The sequence below is a fragment of the Ziziphus jujuba genome, chromosome 1 (assembly GCF_031755915.1).
Source record: "Ziziphus jujuba cultivar Dongzao chromosome 1, ASM3175591v1".
In the NCBI taxonomy this organism is placed as follows: domain Eukaryota; kingdom Viridiplantae; phylum Streptophyta; class Magnoliopsida; order Rosales; family Rhamnaceae; genus Ziziphus; species Ziziphus jujuba.
The window spans coordinates 47,891,671-47,911,959 of NC_083379.1; the positions used below are offsets into that span (position 1 = coordinate 47,891,671).

The 20,289-nt window shown below is 36.6% G+C and overlaps 5 protein-coding genes across 16 annotated transcripts; 4 read left to right on the forward strand and 1 right to left on the reverse strand.

Moving 5' to 3' along the window:
- Positions 1-266: 266 nt before the first annotated feature.
- LOC107405380 (6,7-dimethyl-8-ribityllumazine synthase, chloroplastic) lies at positions 267-3,488 on the forward strand. The gene is made up of 8 exons (XM_016012421.4): positions 267-519; positions 612-718; positions 1,092-1,187; positions 1,743-1,838; positions 1,990-2,068; positions 2,193-2,239; positions 2,322-2,381; positions 3,098-3,488. The coding sequence occupies exons 1-8, from the start codon at positions 357-359 to the stop codon at positions 3,134-3,136; spliced, it is 687 nt and encodes a 228-aa protein (XP_015867907.3). The 5' UTR covers positions 267-356; the 3' UTR covers positions 3,137-3,488.
- A 1,084-nt stretch (positions 3,489-4,572) lies between these two features.
- On the forward strand, positions 4,573-7,756 carry LOC107405467 (inactive glucose-1-phosphate adenylyltransferase small subunit 2, chloroplastic). 6 transcript variants are annotated; one of them, XM_016012545.4, is made up of 9 exons: positions 4,584-5,396; positions 5,554-5,847; positions 5,955-6,224; positions 6,323-6,490; positions 6,642-6,745; positions 6,866-6,980; positions 7,118-7,216; positions 7,424-7,534; positions 7,619-7,756. In XM_016012545.4, exons 1-9 carry the CDS (start codon positions 5,211-5,213, stop codon positions 7,733-7,735), a joined length of 1,464 nt encoding a protein of 487 aa, XP_015868031.1. In that variant the 5' UTR covers positions 4,584-5,210; the 3' UTR covers positions 7,736-7,756. The 6 variants fall into 6 exon arrangements, 5 of the variants coding, with proteins under 5 accessions (XP_048317698.1, XP_015868031.1, XP_015868039.1 ...); XM_016012553.4 differs by having other exon boundaries at positions 4,586-5,396; positions 6,869-6,980; XR_007237329.2 differs by having other exon boundaries at positions 4,577-5,396; positions 6,869-6,980; positions 7,113-7,534; positions 7,619-7,650.
- LOC107405460 (RAP domain-containing protein, chloroplastic) lies at positions 7,626-12,095 on the reverse strand. Of its 3 annotated transcripts, XM_060812245.1 has the most exons (5): positions 11,917-12,095; positions 10,001-11,818; positions 9,734-9,816; positions 8,806-8,915; positions 7,626-7,765 (listed from the first exon to the last, which is right to left on the reverse strand). In XM_060812245.1, exons 2-4 carry the CDS (start codon positions 11,805-11,807, stop codon positions 8,820-8,822), a joined length of 1,986 nt encoding a protein of 661 aa, XP_060668228.1. In that variant the 5' UTR covers positions 11,808-11,818; positions 11,917-12,095; the 3' UTR covers positions 7,626-7,765; positions 8,806-8,819. The 3 variants fall into 3 exon arrangements, with proteins under 3 accessions (XP_060668228.1, XP_048317684.2, XP_060668225.1); XM_048461727.2 differs by lacking the exon at positions 7,626-7,765 and having other exon boundaries at positions 8,658-8,915; XM_060812242.1 differs by lacking the exon at positions 7,626-7,765 and having other exon boundaries at positions 8,658-8,915; positions 10,001-11,843.
- A 152-nt stretch (positions 12,096-12,247) lies between these two features.
- Positions 12,248-15,627, forward strand: LOC107405436 (desiccation-related protein At2g46140). Of its 4 annotated transcripts, none has more exons than XM_016012495.4 (3): positions 12,248-12,390; positions 13,604-14,556; positions 15,296-15,627. In XM_016012495.4, the coding sequence occupies exons 2-3, from the start codon at positions 13,606-13,608 to the stop codon at positions 15,299-15,301; spliced, it is 957 nt and encodes a 318-aa protein (XP_015867981.1). In that variant the 5' UTR covers positions 12,248-12,390; positions 13,604-13,605; the 3' UTR covers positions 15,302-15,627. The 4 variants fall into 4 exon arrangements, with proteins under 4 accessions (XP_015867981.1, XP_015867988.1, XP_015867996.1 ...); XM_016012502.4 differs by lacking the exon at positions 12,248-12,390 and adding an exon at positions 12,397-12,536; XM_016012510.4 differs by lacking the exon at positions 12,248-12,390 and adding an exon at positions 12,416-12,552.
- Positions 15,628-17,782: 2,155 nt separating this feature from the next.
- On the forward strand, positions 17,783-19,560 carry LOC107405370 (protein AUXIN-REGULATED GENE INVOLVED IN ORGAN SIZE). Of its 2 annotated transcripts, XM_048469198.2 has the most exons (3): positions 17,783-18,314; positions 18,635-18,748; positions 18,898-19,560. In XM_048469198.2, exon 3 carries the CDS (start codon positions 19,060-19,062, stop codon positions 19,468-19,470), a length of 411 nt encoding a protein of 136 aa, XP_048325155.1. In that variant the 5' UTR covers positions 17,783-18,314; positions 18,635-18,748; positions 18,898-19,059; the 3' UTR covers positions 19,471-19,560. The 2 variants fall into 2 exon arrangements, with proteins under 2 accessions (XP_048325155.1, XP_015867897.1); XM_016012411.4 differs by lacking the exon at positions 18,635-18,748.
- The last annotated feature ends 729 nt before the right edge of the window (positions 19,561-20,289 follow it).

The following is a 20,289-nucleotide window of genomic DNA, read 5'->3' on the forward strand; positions in this document are numbered from 1 at the left end:
GATGCAAAGAGTTTAGAGAAACCCCATGAACAGTTTTGTATAAACCCCACCCCCACGAACGAATGGCTGTGTAGAAGAAAGGAAAGTTTTTGTGTAATTTTTAATTTTATCAAAGATATTTTTGTTCCAAAATGGCTAGTTTTTAAAAAAAAAAAATTTGGAGTTGTAAGGTGGCTATTTATGGAAAAACCGTGGAAAAACGCCCAACCCACCCGCTATGCTCATCCCATCCAGCCCAAGAACCGATCTGACCAGTCAACTTTTAACGACGTCAATCATCACTATTCTCACTCTCTCTCTCGGTCGGTTCCTCTCGGTGGTGGTCTCTCTGTATCTGTTGTTGCTGAGAAGTGACAATGGCGGCGGCTTCTTCTTCATTGGTACCCCAGAACAAATGCTTCATTGCCCTCCGCCACCTCCAGCACCGCAGTCATGCTGCTCCGATTATACGTCTCCCTTGTGTTCAGAGACAGAGATCCGCTTCCCACCTCTCCCTCTTTTCATCTTCTTCTTCTCTCGGTTTGCTTCTTCTTCCTCTCTCTCTCTCTCTCTCTCTCTCTTGTTTCCGTCAAAGTTTCTTCCTTTCTCAGCTTACGATTCGTCTCCCACAGGATTTTCAATGAAGACTGACTATCGTCCTTCCCCTTTTGCTCAAGCCGCTGCTGTTCGTCATCTCGTGGGTTCCGTTACCAGAACTCAGGGCCTTCGTTTCGCCATTGTGAGTCTCGCTTGCTCCTCTCCTTCTGCTCTATCTCTCTCTCTCTCTCTCGTCATTTTCATTGTTTTCTATTCATTCTTCTTATCATAAGCTCTCCGCTTTCAAGGGCAAAAACAAAAGCAGATTCAATTGCTCCTACTAAATTTGTCCATTCTATTCAATGATATTTGACTCTGAATTTCGGTTTTCGGCAACAAAGGTCCTTTCTTGTTTTAATTTTGGAATATTTTGAATAGAGCGACTTCTTTTAGGCGCTCTACTTCTTCTTCTTCATAAATAAAGCCTACTTCTTTCATGCGTCTATTCTAATGGTTGATGTGATGTGATTGATTATTACAAAATTGACGCTTAGAACTAATTTTTCGTCTCCAAGGTTGTATCAAGGTTTAATGAGATTGTGACAAAGCAGCTGCTAGAGGGAGCTTTGACTACCTTCAACACTTATTCAGTCCAAGAAGAGGATATCGATGTATGTAGCCCACCGTAAACCTTTTTATGTTATATGAATCATTCATTCTAACTCCGTTTTTTGTGTTTTTCACTTTTCTCTTCTTTGTCTTGATGCGTGTGGAACCTCGTAGTAAATTACCCCAAAAAAATAAAAAAGCCTTGCTAGTGAATCGTCTCCTATTTTTATTTTTATTTTTTTTTTATTTTTTTTTTTTGTTTCTCGAGTTTCCAGTATTTATTTATACTCGTTCGGTTAATTTTATCACAAAAATTAGTTGTCTGTTATCATTTCAACTTTCTTCTTTCGGATGGACTAAAGTCGGAGTCTCAGATATAATTAAATTTGGATCAAGTAAAGTGAACTAATCAAGTACTGAAGCACTTCAAGGTACAATATGCACAACACAATTTTTTTTTTTTTTTTCCCTTTTTCTTCGTTCGACAGAGAATTTAGGACACTATCTGCAATCCCAAACAGGAAATCCAACTTCGTGCCTTCTGTTCATGATGATGTCTTAATTTTGCAGTAACCACCTTCTCGTTGGCCTTATTATATTCTCTATTTCTGTCTCAGGTCGTGTGGGTTCCTGGTAGTTTTGAAATTGGTGTAGTTGCTACGAGGCTGGGGAAATCAGGAAGATATCATGCAATCTTGTGTATTGGAGCTGTGGTATAATTATTCTCCCTGATCCATGAATGCTAGATTGAATATGTTCTCTCACATTGAGGGAATTGGCCGTTAGTGTATTGTCTGTCTAGTTTCTTCAGAATAGAGTGCTATTTTGTCACTCTAATCTATGAACCACTTTTATTTGTTATAGATAAGAGGTGATACAACCCACTATGATGCTGTTGCTAATTCTGCAGCTTCTGGCGTTCTTTCAGCAGGTTTAAATTCAGGTTGGTTTTTGTTTTGTGCATTGATTATTTGGCCGAAAAGTTTTTTTTTTTTTTTTTTGATAATATTTTTTTCCATCCAATTTAGTTTCCTAATGAAAATTTGGTACTACTTATGTATGTCCAGGAGTTCCTTGCATATTCGGAGTGCTGACTTGTGACAATATGGAGCAGGTAAGTTTGTGATTCACAGCAAATAATATTTTTAGTTTACTGTAGATTAATATTTGACTGTTGCATTTCATGATTACTTTAGGCCTTAAATCGAGCTGGTGGTAAATCTGGAAATAAGGGTGCTGAGGCTGCTTTGATAGCGGTAAATTTATTTCAAGTCAAATGGTGAAATTATGATGGTGATAAAATTGATTGCAAGTAGTTGCTTAGTTATGTCTTTTTGACCCTTCACTATCTTCTTGGCTTGGATATAAACATGAAACAACATGTTACTTCTCTTTTCTAGATGTTTATCGCAAATACTGCTTCTATTTCTTTTCAGTGGGGGGAGTAAGAATGCTCCTATAAGCTTGACTTGCATAGTGTCATATGTTATTATAATTTATACATATGCGGTAATTCTTGGGAATTGCTTATCTATCTTTTTGGTCCAATAAAAAATTAAACATTTACGATGCAAATGCTTCATGGCTCAAGGCTTGTTTATATTTTTTCCCGTACCAGTATTAATATCATCTAGGAGTTAAGATTTTTCTTTCTCCTACTGTGCAGATTCTAATATGTTTAACTGTAAAATACTTCATTCTCAATATATTAATGCCTTAAAAGTCTAAGGAAACTGATTTTTCATGCTTATTTTATGGTTCTTTACATACTAGGTTTATTTTAAGTTAATGGCTAATTAGAGGTAGCGATATTGAGTTTGAAACTTTTTTTAATGTTGTGTACTTCGACTGTGTGAATTGGTCATTACTTAGTCATGAGTGAAAAATCTTACCCCTGAATAGTATTATAATACTACATACTTACTGATAATGCACTTATATTTCTTGGTGTATTTTTACTTTTGTACTGCAGATCGAGATGGCATCATTATTCGAGCACAATCTGAAGTAGTTTAGATGCAGCTCTGAGGAGAGACATGTAATCCTTCTCGTTTTATTTCAACCGTTTGTGTACCTCTTTTTTTGAGGATTATGCCATATTATCCCAAAGCATAGTCAGGTATCTGTTGATTGCTTGCTGTATGTATCAGAAATTCATTTTGCACTGCTTATAATCTGTGCTTTATGCATACAATGCAAATGCGCAAATGCATAGCAAACGCGCACGCACACACAGTCGACTTATGTGCAGTGTTGTTTGTCTATTTGAACAACTGCATATCACAGGCTCAATGAACAAGTGTGCTCAAATGGTAAACACAGTTTGAAAAAATGAATGATATTGCCGGTGGCCTTTTTATTCCCCTTTTTTTTTTTCTTTTTTTTTTTTTTTTTGGGTACCAACTAGTACATTAAATTGAATGTATGCCGAAAGCATCACAAGGAGAGAGAAACAAAGTTGATGCAGTTTTTGTTGTTTATTTGAGCGAGGTTGTCTTTCCAGGGAGCAACTATTACTTGCTTTTCTGTATTTTTGTTCCCCAAACCTTACAAATGTTAGGGGTTTGTTGATTAAGATGTTGATGTTCAGGACAAGATTCCAATCTCCAGTCTAATTATTTGAAATTTCTAGGCTGTGAAGCGGTATCAAACTAGGAAATGGGAAGCAAGCTCACATTATTTGCAATTTTAGTTGCAGTCGTTGGCTAATTATATGCTGGTCTCTTCTTGTGTCTCAATAAAAAATAAATAAAATAAAATAAAATAAAAAATTGTTTCTGAGATTTTCGTCAACTTATGTTTCCATCGAATTTGACAGTGGGCATTCAAGCGAATTCGAGTTGGTGACCAAATATAAAAAAAAAATATATATATATATATACATATAGTAATAATACGAAAAGATCAACATTTTGAAACTAAAGAGTTTGAATGCAATTTGGCTGCTCTAATGAGGGGATTACTTTTCTTACGCATTGTAATCAAGGGTAAGGGCGCGGTTTCTTCATGCAAAGGCTTTGAATTTGAAACCCACCACCAGCAACCGGCCAACCCTAAAGAAAAATAAATAAATAAAAATAAAAAATGAAGTAGACAATACAGTGTAGACAATATTATAAGGATTCTATATAAGTTCACGTGTAGTTTTGCTTAAACTAAACGAAACTGCAGTAGTAGTGGCAGGAGTAGTGGTAGTCTGGCATGGATACGATATAATTTTTCAGGCTAATTGGCTAATGTATATACTTAAAAGAAGAATATAAGAGGGCAGACAAAAACAGCACGAGGCTTAAAAGCTGAGACAATGCCTACCTTCACTACTACTCCATTCCAAAATGCCCAACATTGCCCACAAGACAAGCCCTTCAAGCTTCATTGTGAAATGAATTGACCCAACTGCCCTTGTCCTCTATTCAACCAAATAAAAATTTAAAAAATTAAATTAAAGTAAAAAAACCACACATCTTAATGACCAAAAGATGTTCTTGGCTTCCAAAATTTTTCGTTATAATATTTATTTGATAGAGATGTTTCAGAAGGGTGCAAAGGCAATATGGTCATTTGGAATGGCATTCTATCCTATGTCGAAGAAGCTATTAGTATTCCTGGTATTGTATTGTATATTTCAAGTTCAACTGCGGTTAACTTTAAATTCTTAAGAAACAAAGTGAACAAATTGGAAAGAAGAAAAAGAAAAAAGAAGGCAATCAGAAGCTTAGAATCAAAGTTAATACATAGTAACACACACAACAAACAATCATAAAAAGAGAGCATTTTAAAATAGTAAGCTTAATGCGTGACTGTGTTCATTGAAAAAGAAAACAAGTCCCTCTGAGGAGGATGCCATTTCCTCATAAACAAGATCCTAGCCTCTGTCCGTGCCATAAGAAATATTTATCTGCAACGGCCATGAGGAGGAAGAAACCAAAATATTCCCTTCTTATTCTCTCTATATAATCATAAATTGCAGCTGTGCAGCTGCAGTGGGTTGGAAGATAAGCAATATATGCATTAAAGGATATCAAACTATAGATTAACCTTTGCAAATTGTACACGTTTATTGTTTTGCTCTATTTGACGAGCTGATGTTGCAGCTCTCTCTTCCTTTCCTTGTGAGCCCTCAAGCAAAACGCCCTGTTATCAGATCAGATTTTATTCATGAAAAACGCCCGCTGAATCTTCATTGTCTCCAGCTTCCTCCGAGCTTGTTCATATCCAATTCACAGCAACATCCATATCCCACTTTGCCATTTCCATCACCAGCTACTCAGGTGATTCGTTGTTGTATATTATCATTTTTCTATTCGAATGGCTTGTGGAAATTTGTTGATGTAGAATGCCATTATTCACATAAAAGTGACTAGTCCTTGTCACGGTAAAATTGGTGACCTTTTTTTTTTTTTTTCTTCCTTTTTTTGTCGAAGTCAGAGTGTAGCAGCTATTGTATTTGGGGATGGATCAGAATCACGGCTTTATCCATTGACAAAGAGAAGATCAGAAGGGGCTATCCCTATTGCAGCAAACTACAGGCTTATCGATGCAGTTGTGAGTAACTGCATTAACAGCAACATAAACAGGATATATGCTCTTACACAATTCAACTCTACTTGCCTCAATTCCCACCTTTCCAGAGCTTATTCTGGAATAGAAGGTCTTGGACACGAGGCGTATGTCCAAGTAATTGCAGCATATCAGGGTGGTGATGATAAAGGATGGTTTCAGGTGTATAACCAAATCACATTCTCATGCTTCCATTCATTTCTTCGCAGCTACATTTTCTTTTTCTTATAAACTAAACTAGTCTGCTTTTCTGATATCGATATGTTAAGGGAAATGCGGATGCTGTTAGAAGATGCCTGTGGTTACTGGAAGAGTATCCCGTGAGTGAGTTTCTGGTCCTTCCTGGTAACCATCTCTACAGAATGGACTACCAAAAACTTATAAATGCTCACCGGAAAAGTAAGGCTGATATTACCATCGCAGTATCAAGTGCTAGCAGAAATCATGATCCCGGATTCGGTTTTCTTCAAGTAAACTCTAAAAATCAAGTACTAGAGTTCAGGTTGAGGCTAGAAGAAAAGCCCATTGATTTTGTTTCAGTAAGTTAAGATGGTCATTTTTCCTTGATTCTTTCTTCCATTTCTTTGGGTATGTAAGCAAGTTCTTTACAGAGGGAAGTTGTAACCGATAAATTCAGGTGAAAAGCTCAACAAATTTCAGTGACATTGCTCCTAATGGATTCCCGAGTATGGGAATCTATCTCATCAACAGACAGACAATAAAAGGGCTTCTAGAAGAACATTTTCCTACAGCAAATGACTTCAGAAGTGAAGTAATCCCGGGAGCAATATCCAAGGGAATGAAGGTGAAAGCTTGCTAGCTAATTTATGCAAATACATATGTATATAAATATGTATGTATGTATGTATGTATGTATGTATGTATGTATGTGTATTTTGCAGATTGTTCAATTCATAAGTTTTACTTGGCTTATATGCTTTTCATGAGAGGATCAGGTTCAAGCATATGTGTTTGGTGGATATTGGGAGGATATGAAGAGCATTGAAGCATTCTACCAAGCCAATATGCAAAGCACGAAGAATGCGAACTTAGGATATAAGTCAGTAACTCTCTGTAACTGGGAAAGGCTGAAACTACATGCCTGTGCATGGCTTTAGTGAATGTTTCTCACTGGAGATCGGACCCCCTCACAACTAACACAAACTTCATCTTTTTGTAGCAGCTTCCACAACATAGAATCTCCACTCTACACTCTGCCTCGTCGCCTGCCTCCTACTCTCATTACTGATGCTGTAATAACAGATAGTGTAATTGGAGGTGGTTGCATCATCAACGTAAGAAACACAGTCCTATCAATCCTTTACATTCTCCTCTCTACAGTCTACAAAAATGGTAGTTTTCTATTACGTTGTATTAACATGGTCTGCTTGCTGCTGGTGAATACTTCTCTTGGATTTGTATACAAGAATAGAGGTGCAAGATCAAAGGTGCAGTCATTGGCATGGGGGCAAAAATCGGAGAAGGGGTCATAATTGAGGATTCAGTGATCATTGGTTCAGATGTCTACATAGTAAGCTTTGTTTCATTCTTGCACTTGACATTTGTTTTTATCCCTATTTAGTCCCCCTTTATTTAGTATCATTTAATGTGAGCATCCAATTTTACAACATGATGGATACTGGACATGAATAGTCTGAAATCCCATGTGGTCATATACTAGTCTCCCCAGTGACCATATTGCTATTTACTAACAAAGATGGTTATAAGAAATCAACAGAGAGGAGATTTTCAAAGGAGTGGCATGGACATCCCTGTTGGAATTGGCAAAGAAACTCAAATAAGAAACGCTATTATAGATAAGAATGCAAGGATTGGCAAAAGTGTTATGGTAAAAAACCAAAACCAATATTTCATTTCCATGCATTGCCCTGTTATCTTTCACTTCCCAACTCTACTTCATGTGTCTTTGCAGATCATTAATAAAGACCATGTCCAAGAGGGGGACAGAGAAGCTGATGGCTATGTCATCCGGGGGGGAATAGTGGTGGTTACTCGGGATGCAGTTATTCCAGATGGCAGCGTACTATAGGAGAGGTTTCCCCATGCTATTCTTTTACAACTACAACAAAGTTTAATATTTAAGCTTCAGGAATCTATTATGTATAGTGCCATTTTTTCTTAGAGTAAACCAAACAGCCCCTAAAGTGTCATAAAGCCATAGTATAAATCATTCAAGGTTTCACTTCATTCAACATTTTCCCTTCCCAAATCTACTTTTTATGCATAATAAGCTGCATAAAAGGCAACCCAAATAGAATAAAGAAGGCATAAATATGTTATTTTTCCAGTTGTTTTTCCTCCTAAACCAAAGTTTCCTGGAAGAATAAACAAATCTATGAATTCAGTTTCTATGTTGTTTGGTCTCAAATTGATTGGAAAAGAAATATACAGAAAGCATGAGCACGGGTTATTTTACCACTCACAAAAGAAATAAATAATAACAGCAAAACAATAATTATAACCAGAAGAACAAGCAAACATAGAACATGTTTCGTTAAAAATGTTTTCTTTTTACGAACAAAATGTAGTCGGAATGTTTCTAAGAGTGATAAAAGACGTGTTTTTGTAGGAGAAGCATCCCATTGAAAAAATCCGAAAATGGACATGTTTAGCATCTCTTGAAGAATGGTCAAACTTTAATCCTGAATACCAAACTGCTCAGGAATGAATCAGGAACCACCAAATACGGAATACATATATATATGTACGTGTATGTATGTCACAGGGAAATAAAACGTCCATGAAGTATAACTCAAGCTGGTAAGAAAAAGGATGGTGATTCAAGTATAAAGTGGAAAAAGGGAAATTGACTTTGCGGTTGTAACGTGGCGGAGTCAGGCCACCAGTCAAAGTAGTGCAACATGATCATTTAGTAATCGAATACAGGAAAAAGAGATATTCAGAATGGTCATAATCACTTCTTAAACCAAAAAAAAAAAAAGGAGAAGGTCTACAAGGGAAATTTTACTCTATTTAGCATAAATGGGACTACAAGACATATAGTATTTTTTATATATCCTCACATAAATTTCAAACTCAATAAGAATCATACATTTGCCTAACAAATTAAAGCCCTCATTATAACAAATAAATACTCACTTCTTTCTCCTTTTTCATAATGTAATGTAGACATTGCTTCCTTGTAAGTGATCTTGGAGAATTGCTCTTAGGTATTCTAGCTGCTCAAACCCACCTTGAAGTTCTTCCCACTATACAAAACAGGAAAAGCAAAACGATTCGATTAGATTTCTTTATCAGATAAATGGATCATAGACAGAAGAAAGCAATTCCATTAGAAAGATCATGCAAGAAGTGTCTTTTCCAATTACAAACAAGATTACAATGGTTTGGAACTACTCGGCATTCTACCATTAAATGGATAGCACATCCTCGAGAAGCTGATCAGGATTTTTGAAGGAAAAAGAGCCCTTCCTAACAGACACTTGAGCAATATGCTGTTCATACTTTCATCCCAATTTATGATAAGAGCTCTCCTCTCAAAAGTAGCCAAAACTTCCCCCATCAATGCATTGTGAACCAAAATTGCAGGATCATTCTTGCCTAATTCTAGTGGCAGTCTAGCACTGTAAACCTTACATAAATTATTCAAAGGAAATCTTTCCATGGGATAAAACAGAAGGTGAGGCAACCTATTCCAATATGGTTGCAATGGAAGTAAATCAACCAGAGAACTTGATGTGATAATGACTGTACTTCTAGAAGAGAGCATAATTTCAGTCATACTAGTTCCTAAGAGGGGCACTGAGCACTACATACTGTGATCTTAGAAACTAGTTGCTCTGAGAAGATTTTACCAAGACACTTCTGTGTATGTAACTAATACTTTCTATTGATCTCAATCTTCATCACCCTAATACTTTCTATTGATCTCAATCTTTATCACCCTAAGTTATCAATGCCAAGAGGGTTTCAACCAACTTCACACTTTTTTAAAACTTCATGTCTTTAACTATTGGTCTGTGCATGAAAATAATACAATTCAGTAATGTAAGCTGCAAGGATTCACCTCTTGGTGAGACAATGAAACAATTTTCCAACCAGCAGCAGTTATGTAGCGGCGTTTCAGCATTGTATGTCCCAAAGGTACCACTGGACAATGAAAAAAGAAAATGAAGTGAAATGTAATTAGGTGAGTGACAGTGAGAAACATAAATTAGGAGAATCTAAATATATGAGTGAGGTGGAAAACTAATTAGGTTAGCAGGCGTCCAAGTGACTCCACTGAATATAGGTATACTGGATATGCAACAATTTTATATAAAATAATACCCACCTGTATTCCTTGAGAAATGAGATGGACCATCAATCTCCAAAGCAACCTTCTTATCAATCAAAACGGCATCGAGAGTGTACCCATCCATGACATATTCTTTTACCCATTCAAGGCCAGTGCTCATGAGAAGATGAGCAACTTCCTTCTGGAATGAAGAAGTCATTTTTCGATTAAATCTTTTAGTCTTTCCAGCACGAGCAATTTTCTCCTTGAGACTGGTCCCTAGAGATAATTGAAGATGTGGGTATTCTAGCTCCAAGCACTGATTTACAATATGAACCTGAGAAGCAAACATGATATCCTCCCTATACTGGTCTGAAATCCTATGGTCCTCTAAGTGGTTGATGGTTTTCCACACATGGGAAAAGAAAAACCTGTCCATTTGTCCAAAAACGGCATAAGACCAAGCTATATTCCCGAGCTGGTCCCTACTAAAACTGAGCACAGGAGATACTGAAACACAATCAAGATCCCTGCTGTTAGTGTCAGAGCCTTTTTCATTATGGTTAAAATTTTCATTGCTTAAGCAGCATTTAAATTGGCTTGCATCATTGAAGATGTTATCTAAAGACTCAAACAGAGGTTCAGCAGGCTCAAATAAAGAAGCAAAAGCCCACAGCAACTGCGCAAGCTCCTGCTCTTGAAAGGTTTGAATTATATCTGCTGCCCTCTTTGATAGCTCCAAGAAGAGTTGAGGAGCAGAGTGCTTCATGGAAGCAAAAGCCCCGGCAATATTAGCTACATTCTGAGAATTAAACTCCTCAACCTTGGTTAAGGCCACTTCTGCAACTCTATCCATTTCCGACAGGTAAAGCAGATCCCCTCCTATCTTGGATAGTGCCCATGAAATATTTGAGATTCCTTGAGCTGAACATTCAGGTAAGGCAGTCATTGCTAAACCCACGAGCATAGACATCTCTTTCTGACGAGCAAAAGCCAACCTACGTGTTTCCACCATTGAGACTCTCTCCATGTTCTTAGCTATTCGATGAAGGGCAGTGGCAATGTTCAAAGGCGAGAGAGGTGATGGGCTCAAGCCTTTCGCAACAGCCATGATTGTTTCTGCAGTGACCTCCAGCACTTGTTCTGCTGTCTGTGCTTCAATAATTGCTTTGTTCAAGTTGATTTCTTTCCTACGATCAGATGGCCCTGAGAATTGGGATAGACTCTGGACAAACTCTTCCCGTGCCTTCTCCTTCTTCGCTTCAAACATCCCGCCCGCAAGCATACTCACCGTCCTTCTTAAATGACTAGTATCATCGAAATGTTCAACCTCTTGCAATTCAAAGTCTTCATCTGAGTCAAAGTCCGAATCTTCTTCGAAATCCTCGCTTTTCTTATTAGTTTTCTCTCTACTCCCCAATCTCTCCTTGTTCTTTTTCCTCTTCTTATTCTTCTTCTTTAAAGTAACAAAATCATTGACTCTTTCAGTCAAGCCTCTTGCCTCAATGGATTTGAGGGCAATTTTCCTCGCCCTCGCACACCAATCCATTGCCTCGGTGTCTTTAAGCAACTTAGACTTGTGCTGCTTGTTCCTCTTCTTTGGGGGCTGGAAACCCAAAGGGTCAAGCTCCTCAAGAAACTCCAATTCCCAGTCCATGTTATTTTTTGCTGCTTTCAATTCTTTATCTCTACCTATGTGGATGCAGTTTGATGTGGGAGAACCCAAGTGGAGTTTTGGAGGGAAAAAAACACTAGTTGATGGTATTTTTGGAAGCTTATGATGAAGCATAAGCATGTTTGTATGGAACATGTAAGGCTTTAAGCAAGTATGGTGAGGAGGGAAGGTGCTGAGCAGCCCCTCCATGCTCTGGTTTGCTATTCTCAAGGGCAAACAAATTACCTTAAAAATGAAAAATTAAAATAAAAAAAAAATATATATATATATATATATATATCATAAAATGAACACCAACCTCATGAAGAGAGGGCCGCCGTTCGTTCCGTTCAACCACTGCAATGAACCATGGAATGGCGATCAAAATCACCTGCTTCAGCTTAACCAGTTAGTTTCCAGCCACTGTAATAAGTCTGTAACGAACGATGGAGGGTGAAGCTGGCTCTTTGTTGCCTTGGCTTGGCTTAGCTTACCTTACCTTTGCTTGCGGATGGGAGTCTAAAGAAGGGACAAATAGAATGTATTGGGCCTTAAGCCTGAAAGTCCAAGCGGAGCCCAAGGATTGGCATTGTCGGCCAGTCCGTTTGCTAAAATTATTATTATTTTTTTAAATTTATTTTTCTGATATTGACCTGCCTTGTTTGTCAAATTATACAAATGACACGCAGTTTGCTAGCTCGCGTCTGATCTTGACTCTCTGCGCCTGTTCCTCTTGCTTTCACATTCATACATCCCAGAGCAGCACAAGCATTCCTTTTGTTTCAATATCCAGGTAAAGATCAAATCTTTCTACTTATTTCTTCTCCACCATCGTTGTTAACTTATGCCCTCGAATATGGTAGCGGTAGTTTGATCATGTAATCTGTGATCCAAAATTCAGCAGATCCTTGTTTTTGCAGATCGGAGTCTTACCTTTTGGTTTGGATCACTGCCTGTATTCAGCTTTCTTATAAATTTATTGGCTTTTATCTGAAAGATATCTCTTTTCCTCAGGGAGATTTGGAAATTTTGCCCCCCGCCCCCTTTTTTTTCTTTTTTTCTTTTTTTCTGTCAGGAAATGCTCCATCTTAAAACCATATGCCATCTTTCGAAATTAAAAAGGAAAATGGAATAATTTTTAGTGCTGTTTTAGATTGGTCAGATGTATTTGCAGCACGCTTGGGGATCTTGTGAAACTTTCTTCACTCTTTGCTTTTAAAAAATCTTCCCTTACTCAAACATTTTGTTAGTTCATAAATCATCATATGATCTGTGTTTCTGGCAGCATTACTCAAGCTTATCGTTCTCTTTAGTACTATCATTTATTATACTGGTTGCTGAAAGCAAAAATATCAAAATGGTTTGTGCTTGATTTTTGCTAACTGTTTTGTGTACTGTGCTTTCTTCTTATTTTTAACTAGAAAATATTAACATGTTCAGTGATATATGGGAAAAATGTTGAAAGGAAAAACTTCAAATTAATAAAAAGATGTTTTCATTTGTTTTGAAACTATAAAGAACATAGATTGGATAGTGTGCTTTTGATATTTAGTTACATATATCGTTTAGGCATTAGGAAATAGATATACTCTACATTTTTTAGCTTATTGTCTTGAGATGTGACATATCTTGAGAGATTTGATTATTAAAAAAATTATTATTGAACGATTATATTCTTTTTAGAAATGTTACCATCTAAATAAAACAAAACTTGTTGGCTGAAAAAAAAAAAAAAAAAAAAAAAAAAGAAATAAATACATTTGTAGTCTCTGATTTAGTTATCATGTAATTTTCTCTCTATGCTGTGCTTATACGCTGTAATGAAAGGTAAAATGGTTCGTGGAATAAAAAATAAAAAATAAATAAATAAATTGAATGGTATTGCTACATTCAGCATTTACTTCATATCCTAGATCACAAAGTATGGTTGCTGTAATTTGTTCTCCCTTTTGCCTAATTTTAGTGTTTTAATTCATTTTCAACATCTGAAATGTTTTTAAATCTAGGTATGGCATCTTCAGATAAGCCAGAAGTAGTTGACAGGGATGTCAAGGAGAAAGAGCACGAGAATGACAAAGATAAAGAGAAGGGCGGATTCATTGAGAAGGTGAAGGATTTCATTCATGACATTGGTGAGAAGATTGAAGAAGCAATTGGGTTTGGAAAGCCAACTGCAGATGTTACGGCCATCCACATTCCCTCCATTAATCTAGAGAAGGCAGACTTTGTTGTTGATGTGCTGATAAAAAACCCAAATCCTGTTCCAATCCCTCTGATTGACATAAATTATCTGATTGAGAGTGATGGAAGGAAATTAGTTTCAGGCTTGATCCCAGATGCCGGTACAATCCATGCACATGGCGAGGAGACTGTCAAAATTCCAGTTTCTTTGATTTACGATGACATAAAAAATACATATGATGATATTAAGCCTGGAAGCATCATTCCTTATAAAGTCAAGGTGGATCTCATTGTTGATGTTCCTGTTTTTGGACGGCTGACTTTACCAGTTGAGAAAACTGGAGAGATTCCGATACCTTACAAGCCAGATATTGATATTGAGAAGATAAAATTTGAGCAATTCTCTTTTGAAGAAACTGTTGCGGTGCTCCATTTGAAATTAGAAAACAAAAATGATTTTGACTTGGGCCTCAATGCGCTAGACTATGAGGTTTGGCTATGTGATGTTAGCATTGGAGGTGCAGAGCTTTTGAAGTCTACTCAAATCAACAAAAATGGAATAACTTACATTGATGTTCCCATCACATTCAGGCCTAAGGACTTTGGCTCTGCACTTTGGGACATGATGAGAGGAAAGGGTACTGGTTACAGCATGAAAGGACACATCGATGTTGACACGCCCTTTGGAGCAATGAAATTGCCCATCAGCAAAGAGGGTGGTACTACCCGTCTCAAGAAGAAGAAAGAAGATGGTGGCGATGACGACGATGATGACGAGGTATGTCATCCTATTTTACATCATTATTCTCTTACACTATCATATCTACAAGTCTGCATATGTTTCCATATCTATCAACGTAAAGTACCTAACTCCTCTGCTTGCTTGATTGTGTGTGACACTTCCAGTCCTTTCCTCTTTCAGAGTTTTTGTAGAATCCAAGTAATTGTGACCTAAACACTTCTTAATCACATATAACCATATTTCATCTAATAGTACCATCAACAACATATTATTGTCAATATATGTCAGTGTCACTATCATGGAGAAACAAGCAATGCATTACAGATATCTGTGTTAAACAATATGAGATGGAAAGTATAATCTCAATGCCTGCACAGATATGTGAGATTGGCCTGAAAATAGAAAAAGCAAAGCAGAAATTCAGCACAATAGATATTGGTGTTGAAATTTTAAAGTACCAAAGGACAATTTAATTTAGCATTTTAGCTCTTGCTTCGATATTGCTATACGAGTCATAATTTGACTGCTATCAACTCTAACACAGAATTTGTACAGTTTGTTGCAACCTCAAAGACAAGAAGCCTGCTTCAACTTTGTTACCTTGATTGAATAATCGCATTTGCTGCACATACCCTATTATTTGTAGATGAAATCCATGGTGGCATTGCATTAATTTGTCTAACTTGAGATTTAAAATGTATTGTTGCTGCAATGTTTCTTCTCTGGTCCATTTTCTCTAGTCTGTTACCTGCAAGTTATAATTTTTTGTGTGCAGGATTAAGGAGGGCATTGGAATTATCACTCATACTGTCACCTATCGTTACCTATTGTCACCTGTTATCGCCTATTGTCAACTATTATCACCTATTGTCTATTTATCTGTAGTGTTGTGTATCTATATAGATAAACATACACTTTATCTGCTCCTGATTGATAGTATTTTCAGTCTCTTTGACGGAGTAGTACACTTAATTTAAGCATATGAATCCTCGTGGACATAAGGGGACATTGCTGGAAGATTTATTTATGCATTTGTGTTGGTGTGTCACTTCTGAGACTTGTGGTCTGCTTAATGTTGATGGTTATGTTGATGCTTTTTACCAATAATTTTCTGTTCTTTCACTTTTTTATTATATTAGCGTGGCAATTATGTATGTAGGTTAAGGAGGGTTTTGTACTATTATTGTTATAGTTATATAAGAAGAATCCTATCCTCGCAGAAATGGATAAAAGTTGGTTACTCTTAACTAGTATTTCCTCCAATTTCGTATCATACTGAACTAGGCACACATGAACCAAAATGACTCCAAAGGCAAATGGCGGCTCGAGATGATTTACCTGCACGAATATGCGAAATGTTAAATATACTACAGTATAATAATGGTTTTCTAGCGATTGTTTGAATATATGATCTGGTCACTCTGACTTAATATTGCCAAGGATAATAACTTTTCTTAATGGATATGCAAAGAACGAGAGATTCAGAAACATAAAAAAAAAAAAAAAACAAAAAAACAAAAAAACAAAAAAAGCAAAAAGCCGAAAAATCTACTTCAAGAAGAAATTGATTTTAACGAAGTCGTGAAGCTCCAAAACATGAGCAGTGGATGATGATAATTTCTCTTTATCATGGTATCAAGAAATTAAGATTCAAATTTTAATCATATGGTTATGAGCATGAGTGTGTGTGTGTGTGTGGAGGAGCATCAAATCTTAAAACCAATCTCCAACAGAAACATGATCTTCCCATCCCATGGTCCCGTGGCCATACCATAGCCCAAGACCAAGATCCAACCAGTGGCCACTACACGTGCTTTGAGAGGGATCTTATAGCATTAGCTAGGAACATGTAAAACTACACATATAAATTATAATCTATATTTTCTCTTCTATTTTATAATTAACATCATCGTGGATCGTCTTTCAATTCTCCATAACATCTATGTATCCTCTTCTAACAAGTGTTTTGGAGCTTTAATATTTCGTCAACAAAATTAGCAAGAAATATTTTGATTCATGCACATGTTCATGGACATGGACACATCCATGTATGGCAAGTAAGTGAATTTTGTTTGACCAAATATATATATATATATATATATACATATATACACATTTTTGGTAATGGACCAAATAATAAAAAGGTCTTCCTAAGTAGAGCTTTATTATATGTTGTATTTAATATTGATGCATACGAATAGGAGTGGGAATGTGGATGGAGAGTGGAAAGTGGAAAGTGCGAATTTCAGAAACCAAAATGAAATACTAAAAAAATGGGATATGGTACGAGGAAAGAAAGACCAGGCCGGACCACAAATTTATATTGCAATTGCAAGCATAGGAGCATACGAGATTCACCGAAAAACAAATAATAATAAGAAGAAGAAGAAGAAGAAAGGAGCACAGGAAAAAGGAGATGAGGAAGGTGCACTGAATTCAACTGAAAGGAAGGTCCCAATGACACATGTGACATGCCCATATGCTGTATCTGACATCTAACTCATACTCACTCCTTTGATGGGCTTCCATTATGCTTTTCAGAAACACCCCCTTGTGGCTGATCTTTGCTAATATGCTACATGATAATTGGTGTACGAGAAAAACTTGCATGGCGACTAGCTTGGAATCGGAAAATTGTTTGATCGATGTGATGCAATCTGTTGGATTGTTTCAATTTTGTGCATCACTTTAGTTTTACTCACCACATAGCCCATAAAAAACAACGGTCTTTTTCAAGTTGAATAATGGAAAACAGTTGTTGTTAACTCTGAAGCAAATACTAAAAAGGTAAAAGAGAGAACAGTCGCTTATTATATTGATTATAAATGATATATATTGTAACGGGTTATATAATATTTTAACATTTAAGATAGCGAAGTTAATTAATTAATGAAAAGGCATGATATGTCCTTTTGCGGGTGAATTATAATATTATTTATCAAGAGTTGTCTTTTTATTTTTATTTTTTGGTTTTTTTGTTTTAAAGAGAGTAAAAAGAAGGAAAAAAAAGAAAAAGAAAACCACCATGAGAAAACAATTGGCAGTGCAATATGACATTGACTGGAATTATTCAATCAATGAGACATGAAAGAATAGATCAGCAAATGGAATGGCCCTTAAATGTGAATTACAAGCAATAAAAGACTAAAAAGTAGATGCAGAGGTTAGGCCCAGAGAGAGAGAGAGAGAGAGAGAGAGAGAGAGTCCAGGGGTGAAGAACCTTGGGAGACACACACGCCCTCATTTTCCAAAACTATCAACTTGCTTGTCAGCAAACCCCACTTGAATTTGGAATTCACTGAACCCAACCATTTCTCTCTTTCTCTCTCTACAAAATAATAATAATAATAATGAGTAATATTTATTATGAAAAGAAAAAAAAATAGTAATAATAATGCAAATACAGCGCAACAACCCAAAACCCATCAAAATTCATCCCGTTCCAAAAACAGAAACAGATACAATTCCCTTTCCACCTTCCTTCATACCTCCCCCTTTCCATTATTTTTTATTTATTTTTTCTCATTGATCGCTTCGGTGCGGTGCCTTAAAAAGTTAAAACCCATTTTTCCTCCTCCTTTTGTTATTGTGAAGTAAAATAGTGAAGATGGAATTTTGGTTTTGATCAGTGGAGAGAGGCAGAGAGGATCGATTTGATTTTGACCACAACAGAGCCGAAAGTGCTGCACAAGGGGAAGGGAACGTTTCTTTCTTGCTTAATTTTCCAGTATCAAACTTTCATCTCCCAGTCACCACCACCACCACCACCACCGCCATCTCTATCAGCATCACAGGTATAACACAACGCCATACTTGGTTCTTCTTCTCTTCTTTGCCTTAGCTTAGCTTCATACTCTAGTCTCCCACAGCAAGGAAATTAAAAGAAAGCTTTTGACTTTTTATGGCCAGTTAACCCCTGCAATATTAATTTTATTGGAGGATCACTTTAATTGAATTCATTTAAAACCTTACACCTTTTGTTCCTTTGTCATACCCAATTTGGTCTCGTCGTCGTCGTCCTCCAGTATCTTTTAATGTTTGCTTTGCTTTGGTTTGGTGGGTTATGCTTCGGATGAATTTTGTAACTCTTCGCTTTGTCGAAAACTGGTGACAGTTGGATTACTGGGGACGACGTTTCCTGGTTTGTGCATCGAAGGGAACCGATTTGGTTGGGAAGGGGCAAATTCTTTTTACCCAGTATTGAACATGGATCTAATTTTGAGCGATGGTTGGAAAAGTTTTTAACTTTTTTAATTGAAAAATCTTTTCTTCTTCTGATCCTTTTTTTTTTTTTTTTAATTATCACTTTTTTTTCCTTCTTCTTTTTTTTTTTTTTTTTTTTTTCCCGTCTGACTTTGGCTGACATTGCTATATCAGCTTTCGAATATGTTGATGCCCCCAGAAGAGATGGTTGTAATACAGGCTGAGAATACTTGGGGAGGGGAAGATTTTTAGTCTGATATCAGATAGGAGTGTTCTTTCTGTAGATTTTAAGGATTTTGGCTGTGATCTGATTTGTAAGGAAGGGTTGAAAAATAAATGAAAGTTGAACTAGCTGAAGCACAAGTAAGAGTTTCCAACGGTTTAATTGAATTGCAATTGCATGATCAAAGCTACTGCGTTATGGATGGAATCAGGAGAAAAAGAAAGATGGATGATCAGCATCAGCAGCAGCAGCATCAGAGAAAGGTTGACTACCATAGAACTTTATCACAAGGGAAAGGTAGCAGCAGAAGATTGTTGGCAATGCCAGCAAGCTATTTCAGCTTGGAATCGTTGCTTTTGCTTTTATGTCTCACAGCGTCTTTGCTTATCCTTCCTTTGATACTTCCACCATTGCCTCCTCCACCATTCATGTTGCTGCTGGTTCCCATTGGCATTCTGGGTGTGCTCATGATTTTGGCCTTCATGCCTTCTCATGCCAGGGATGTGACTTATACATACGTGTAACTACTACACCACTTCATCATTTTTGTAACTCCCTCACTAAATGTAATGTTGAATGAATACAAGAAACAGCAATGTTCTTTTATTTCTTTATTCACACTTCCCTGGCCTCTACCTTTCAATTTTTAACGTGTCGCGTGTATTCACTGTATAACAAAGTTATATGCATAATTAATGTCTGGAAGATAACATGTGACAGGAAATTTTTGAAGGAGATTTGGATATCAGCCATGTTTTCGCTCCAATATTACAAGAAAAGCCTTAACTCATGCCATAAAACTTTTATAACCTCCTTTCCTTTTAATTTTGGGAGTAAAATCAGTTAATTGGAACCATATTATATTTTACCATCACTTAGCGCGTCAAATGCCCATGTGAAACGAAAGCTTTCTTTTTAAAAAATAATAATAAAAAATAAGAAATTTAAAAAATTTAAGAAATTATATATTAAAAAAAAATAAAAAAAGAAGAAGAAGAAGAAAGATTGTTTGCCTATTTGTTTGCTTTATCAAATCTGGTTTAGCAAGACTCAAGCTTGGGCCCAGTGAATGTGTTCGTAAAGACAGAAAGAGAAGAGAGGCCACGAAAGGAACCTGAGCATAACTGGTGCATATATATCCTCATTACAATCGATTTGGGATGAAAGAGGAGCCGAACAATTTTACTGGGGTGGGCTTTCCAATAACCAGCTGCTCCCCAAGTTTAATTTTATACGTGTCCTTTGATCCTTTCCCATGCTTGTATTTAAATTTACTTCCTTCTGCCTCGGCTGTTTTAGGATCCTATCAATATTACTAGTCGTTTATTTGGCTTTGATCCTTT

Bases quoted from the DNA above. Each gene is read 5' to 3' on its own strand.
- LOC107405467 (XM_016012529.4), top strand. From the start codon at position 5,211: ATGTTGCAGCTCTCTCTTCCTTTCCTTGTGAGCCCTCAAGCAAAACGC. The intron at 6,746-6,865 runs GTCAGTAACTCT...ATCTTTTTGTAG, and splicing joins AATGCGAACTTAGGATATAA to CAGCTTCCACAACATAGAAT. The intron at 7,217-7,423 runs GTAAGCTTTGTT...AGAAATCAACAG, and splicing joins TTGGTTCAGATGTCTACATA to AGAGGAGATTTTCAAAGGAG.
- LOC107405370 (XM_048469198.2), top strand. From the start codon at position 19,060: ATGAAAGTTGAACTAGCTGAAGCACAAGTAAGAGTTTCCAACGGTTTA.
- LOC107405380 (XM_016012421.4), top strand. From the start codon at position 357: ATGGCGGCGGCTTCTTCTTCATTGGTACCCCAGAACAAATGCTTCATT. The intron at 719-1,091 runs GTGAGTCTCGCT...TTCGTCTCCAAG, and splicing joins AGGGCCTTCGTTTCGCCATT to GTTGTATCAAGGTTTAATGA. The intron at 2,240-2,321 runs GTAAGTTTGTGA...TGATTACTTTAG, and splicing joins CTTGTGACAATATGGAGCAG to GCCTTAAATCGAGCTGGTGG.
- LOC107405436 (XM_016012495.4), top strand. From the start codon at position 13,606: ATGGCATCTTCAGATAAGCCAGAAGTAGTTGACAGGGATGTCAAGGAG.
- LOC107405460 (XM_060812245.1), bottom strand. From the start codon at position 11,807: ATGGAGGGGCTGCTCAGCACCTTCCCTCCTCACCATACTTGCTTAAAG. The intron at 9,817-10,000 runs GTGGGTATTATT...TTCATTGTCCAG, and splicing joins TCATTTCTCAAGGAATACAG to TGGTACCTTTGGGACATACA. The intron at 8,916-9,733 runs GTGAATCCTTGC...TGTTTTGTATAG, and splicing joins TTTCATTGTCTCACCAAGAG to TGGGAAGAACTTCAAGGTGG.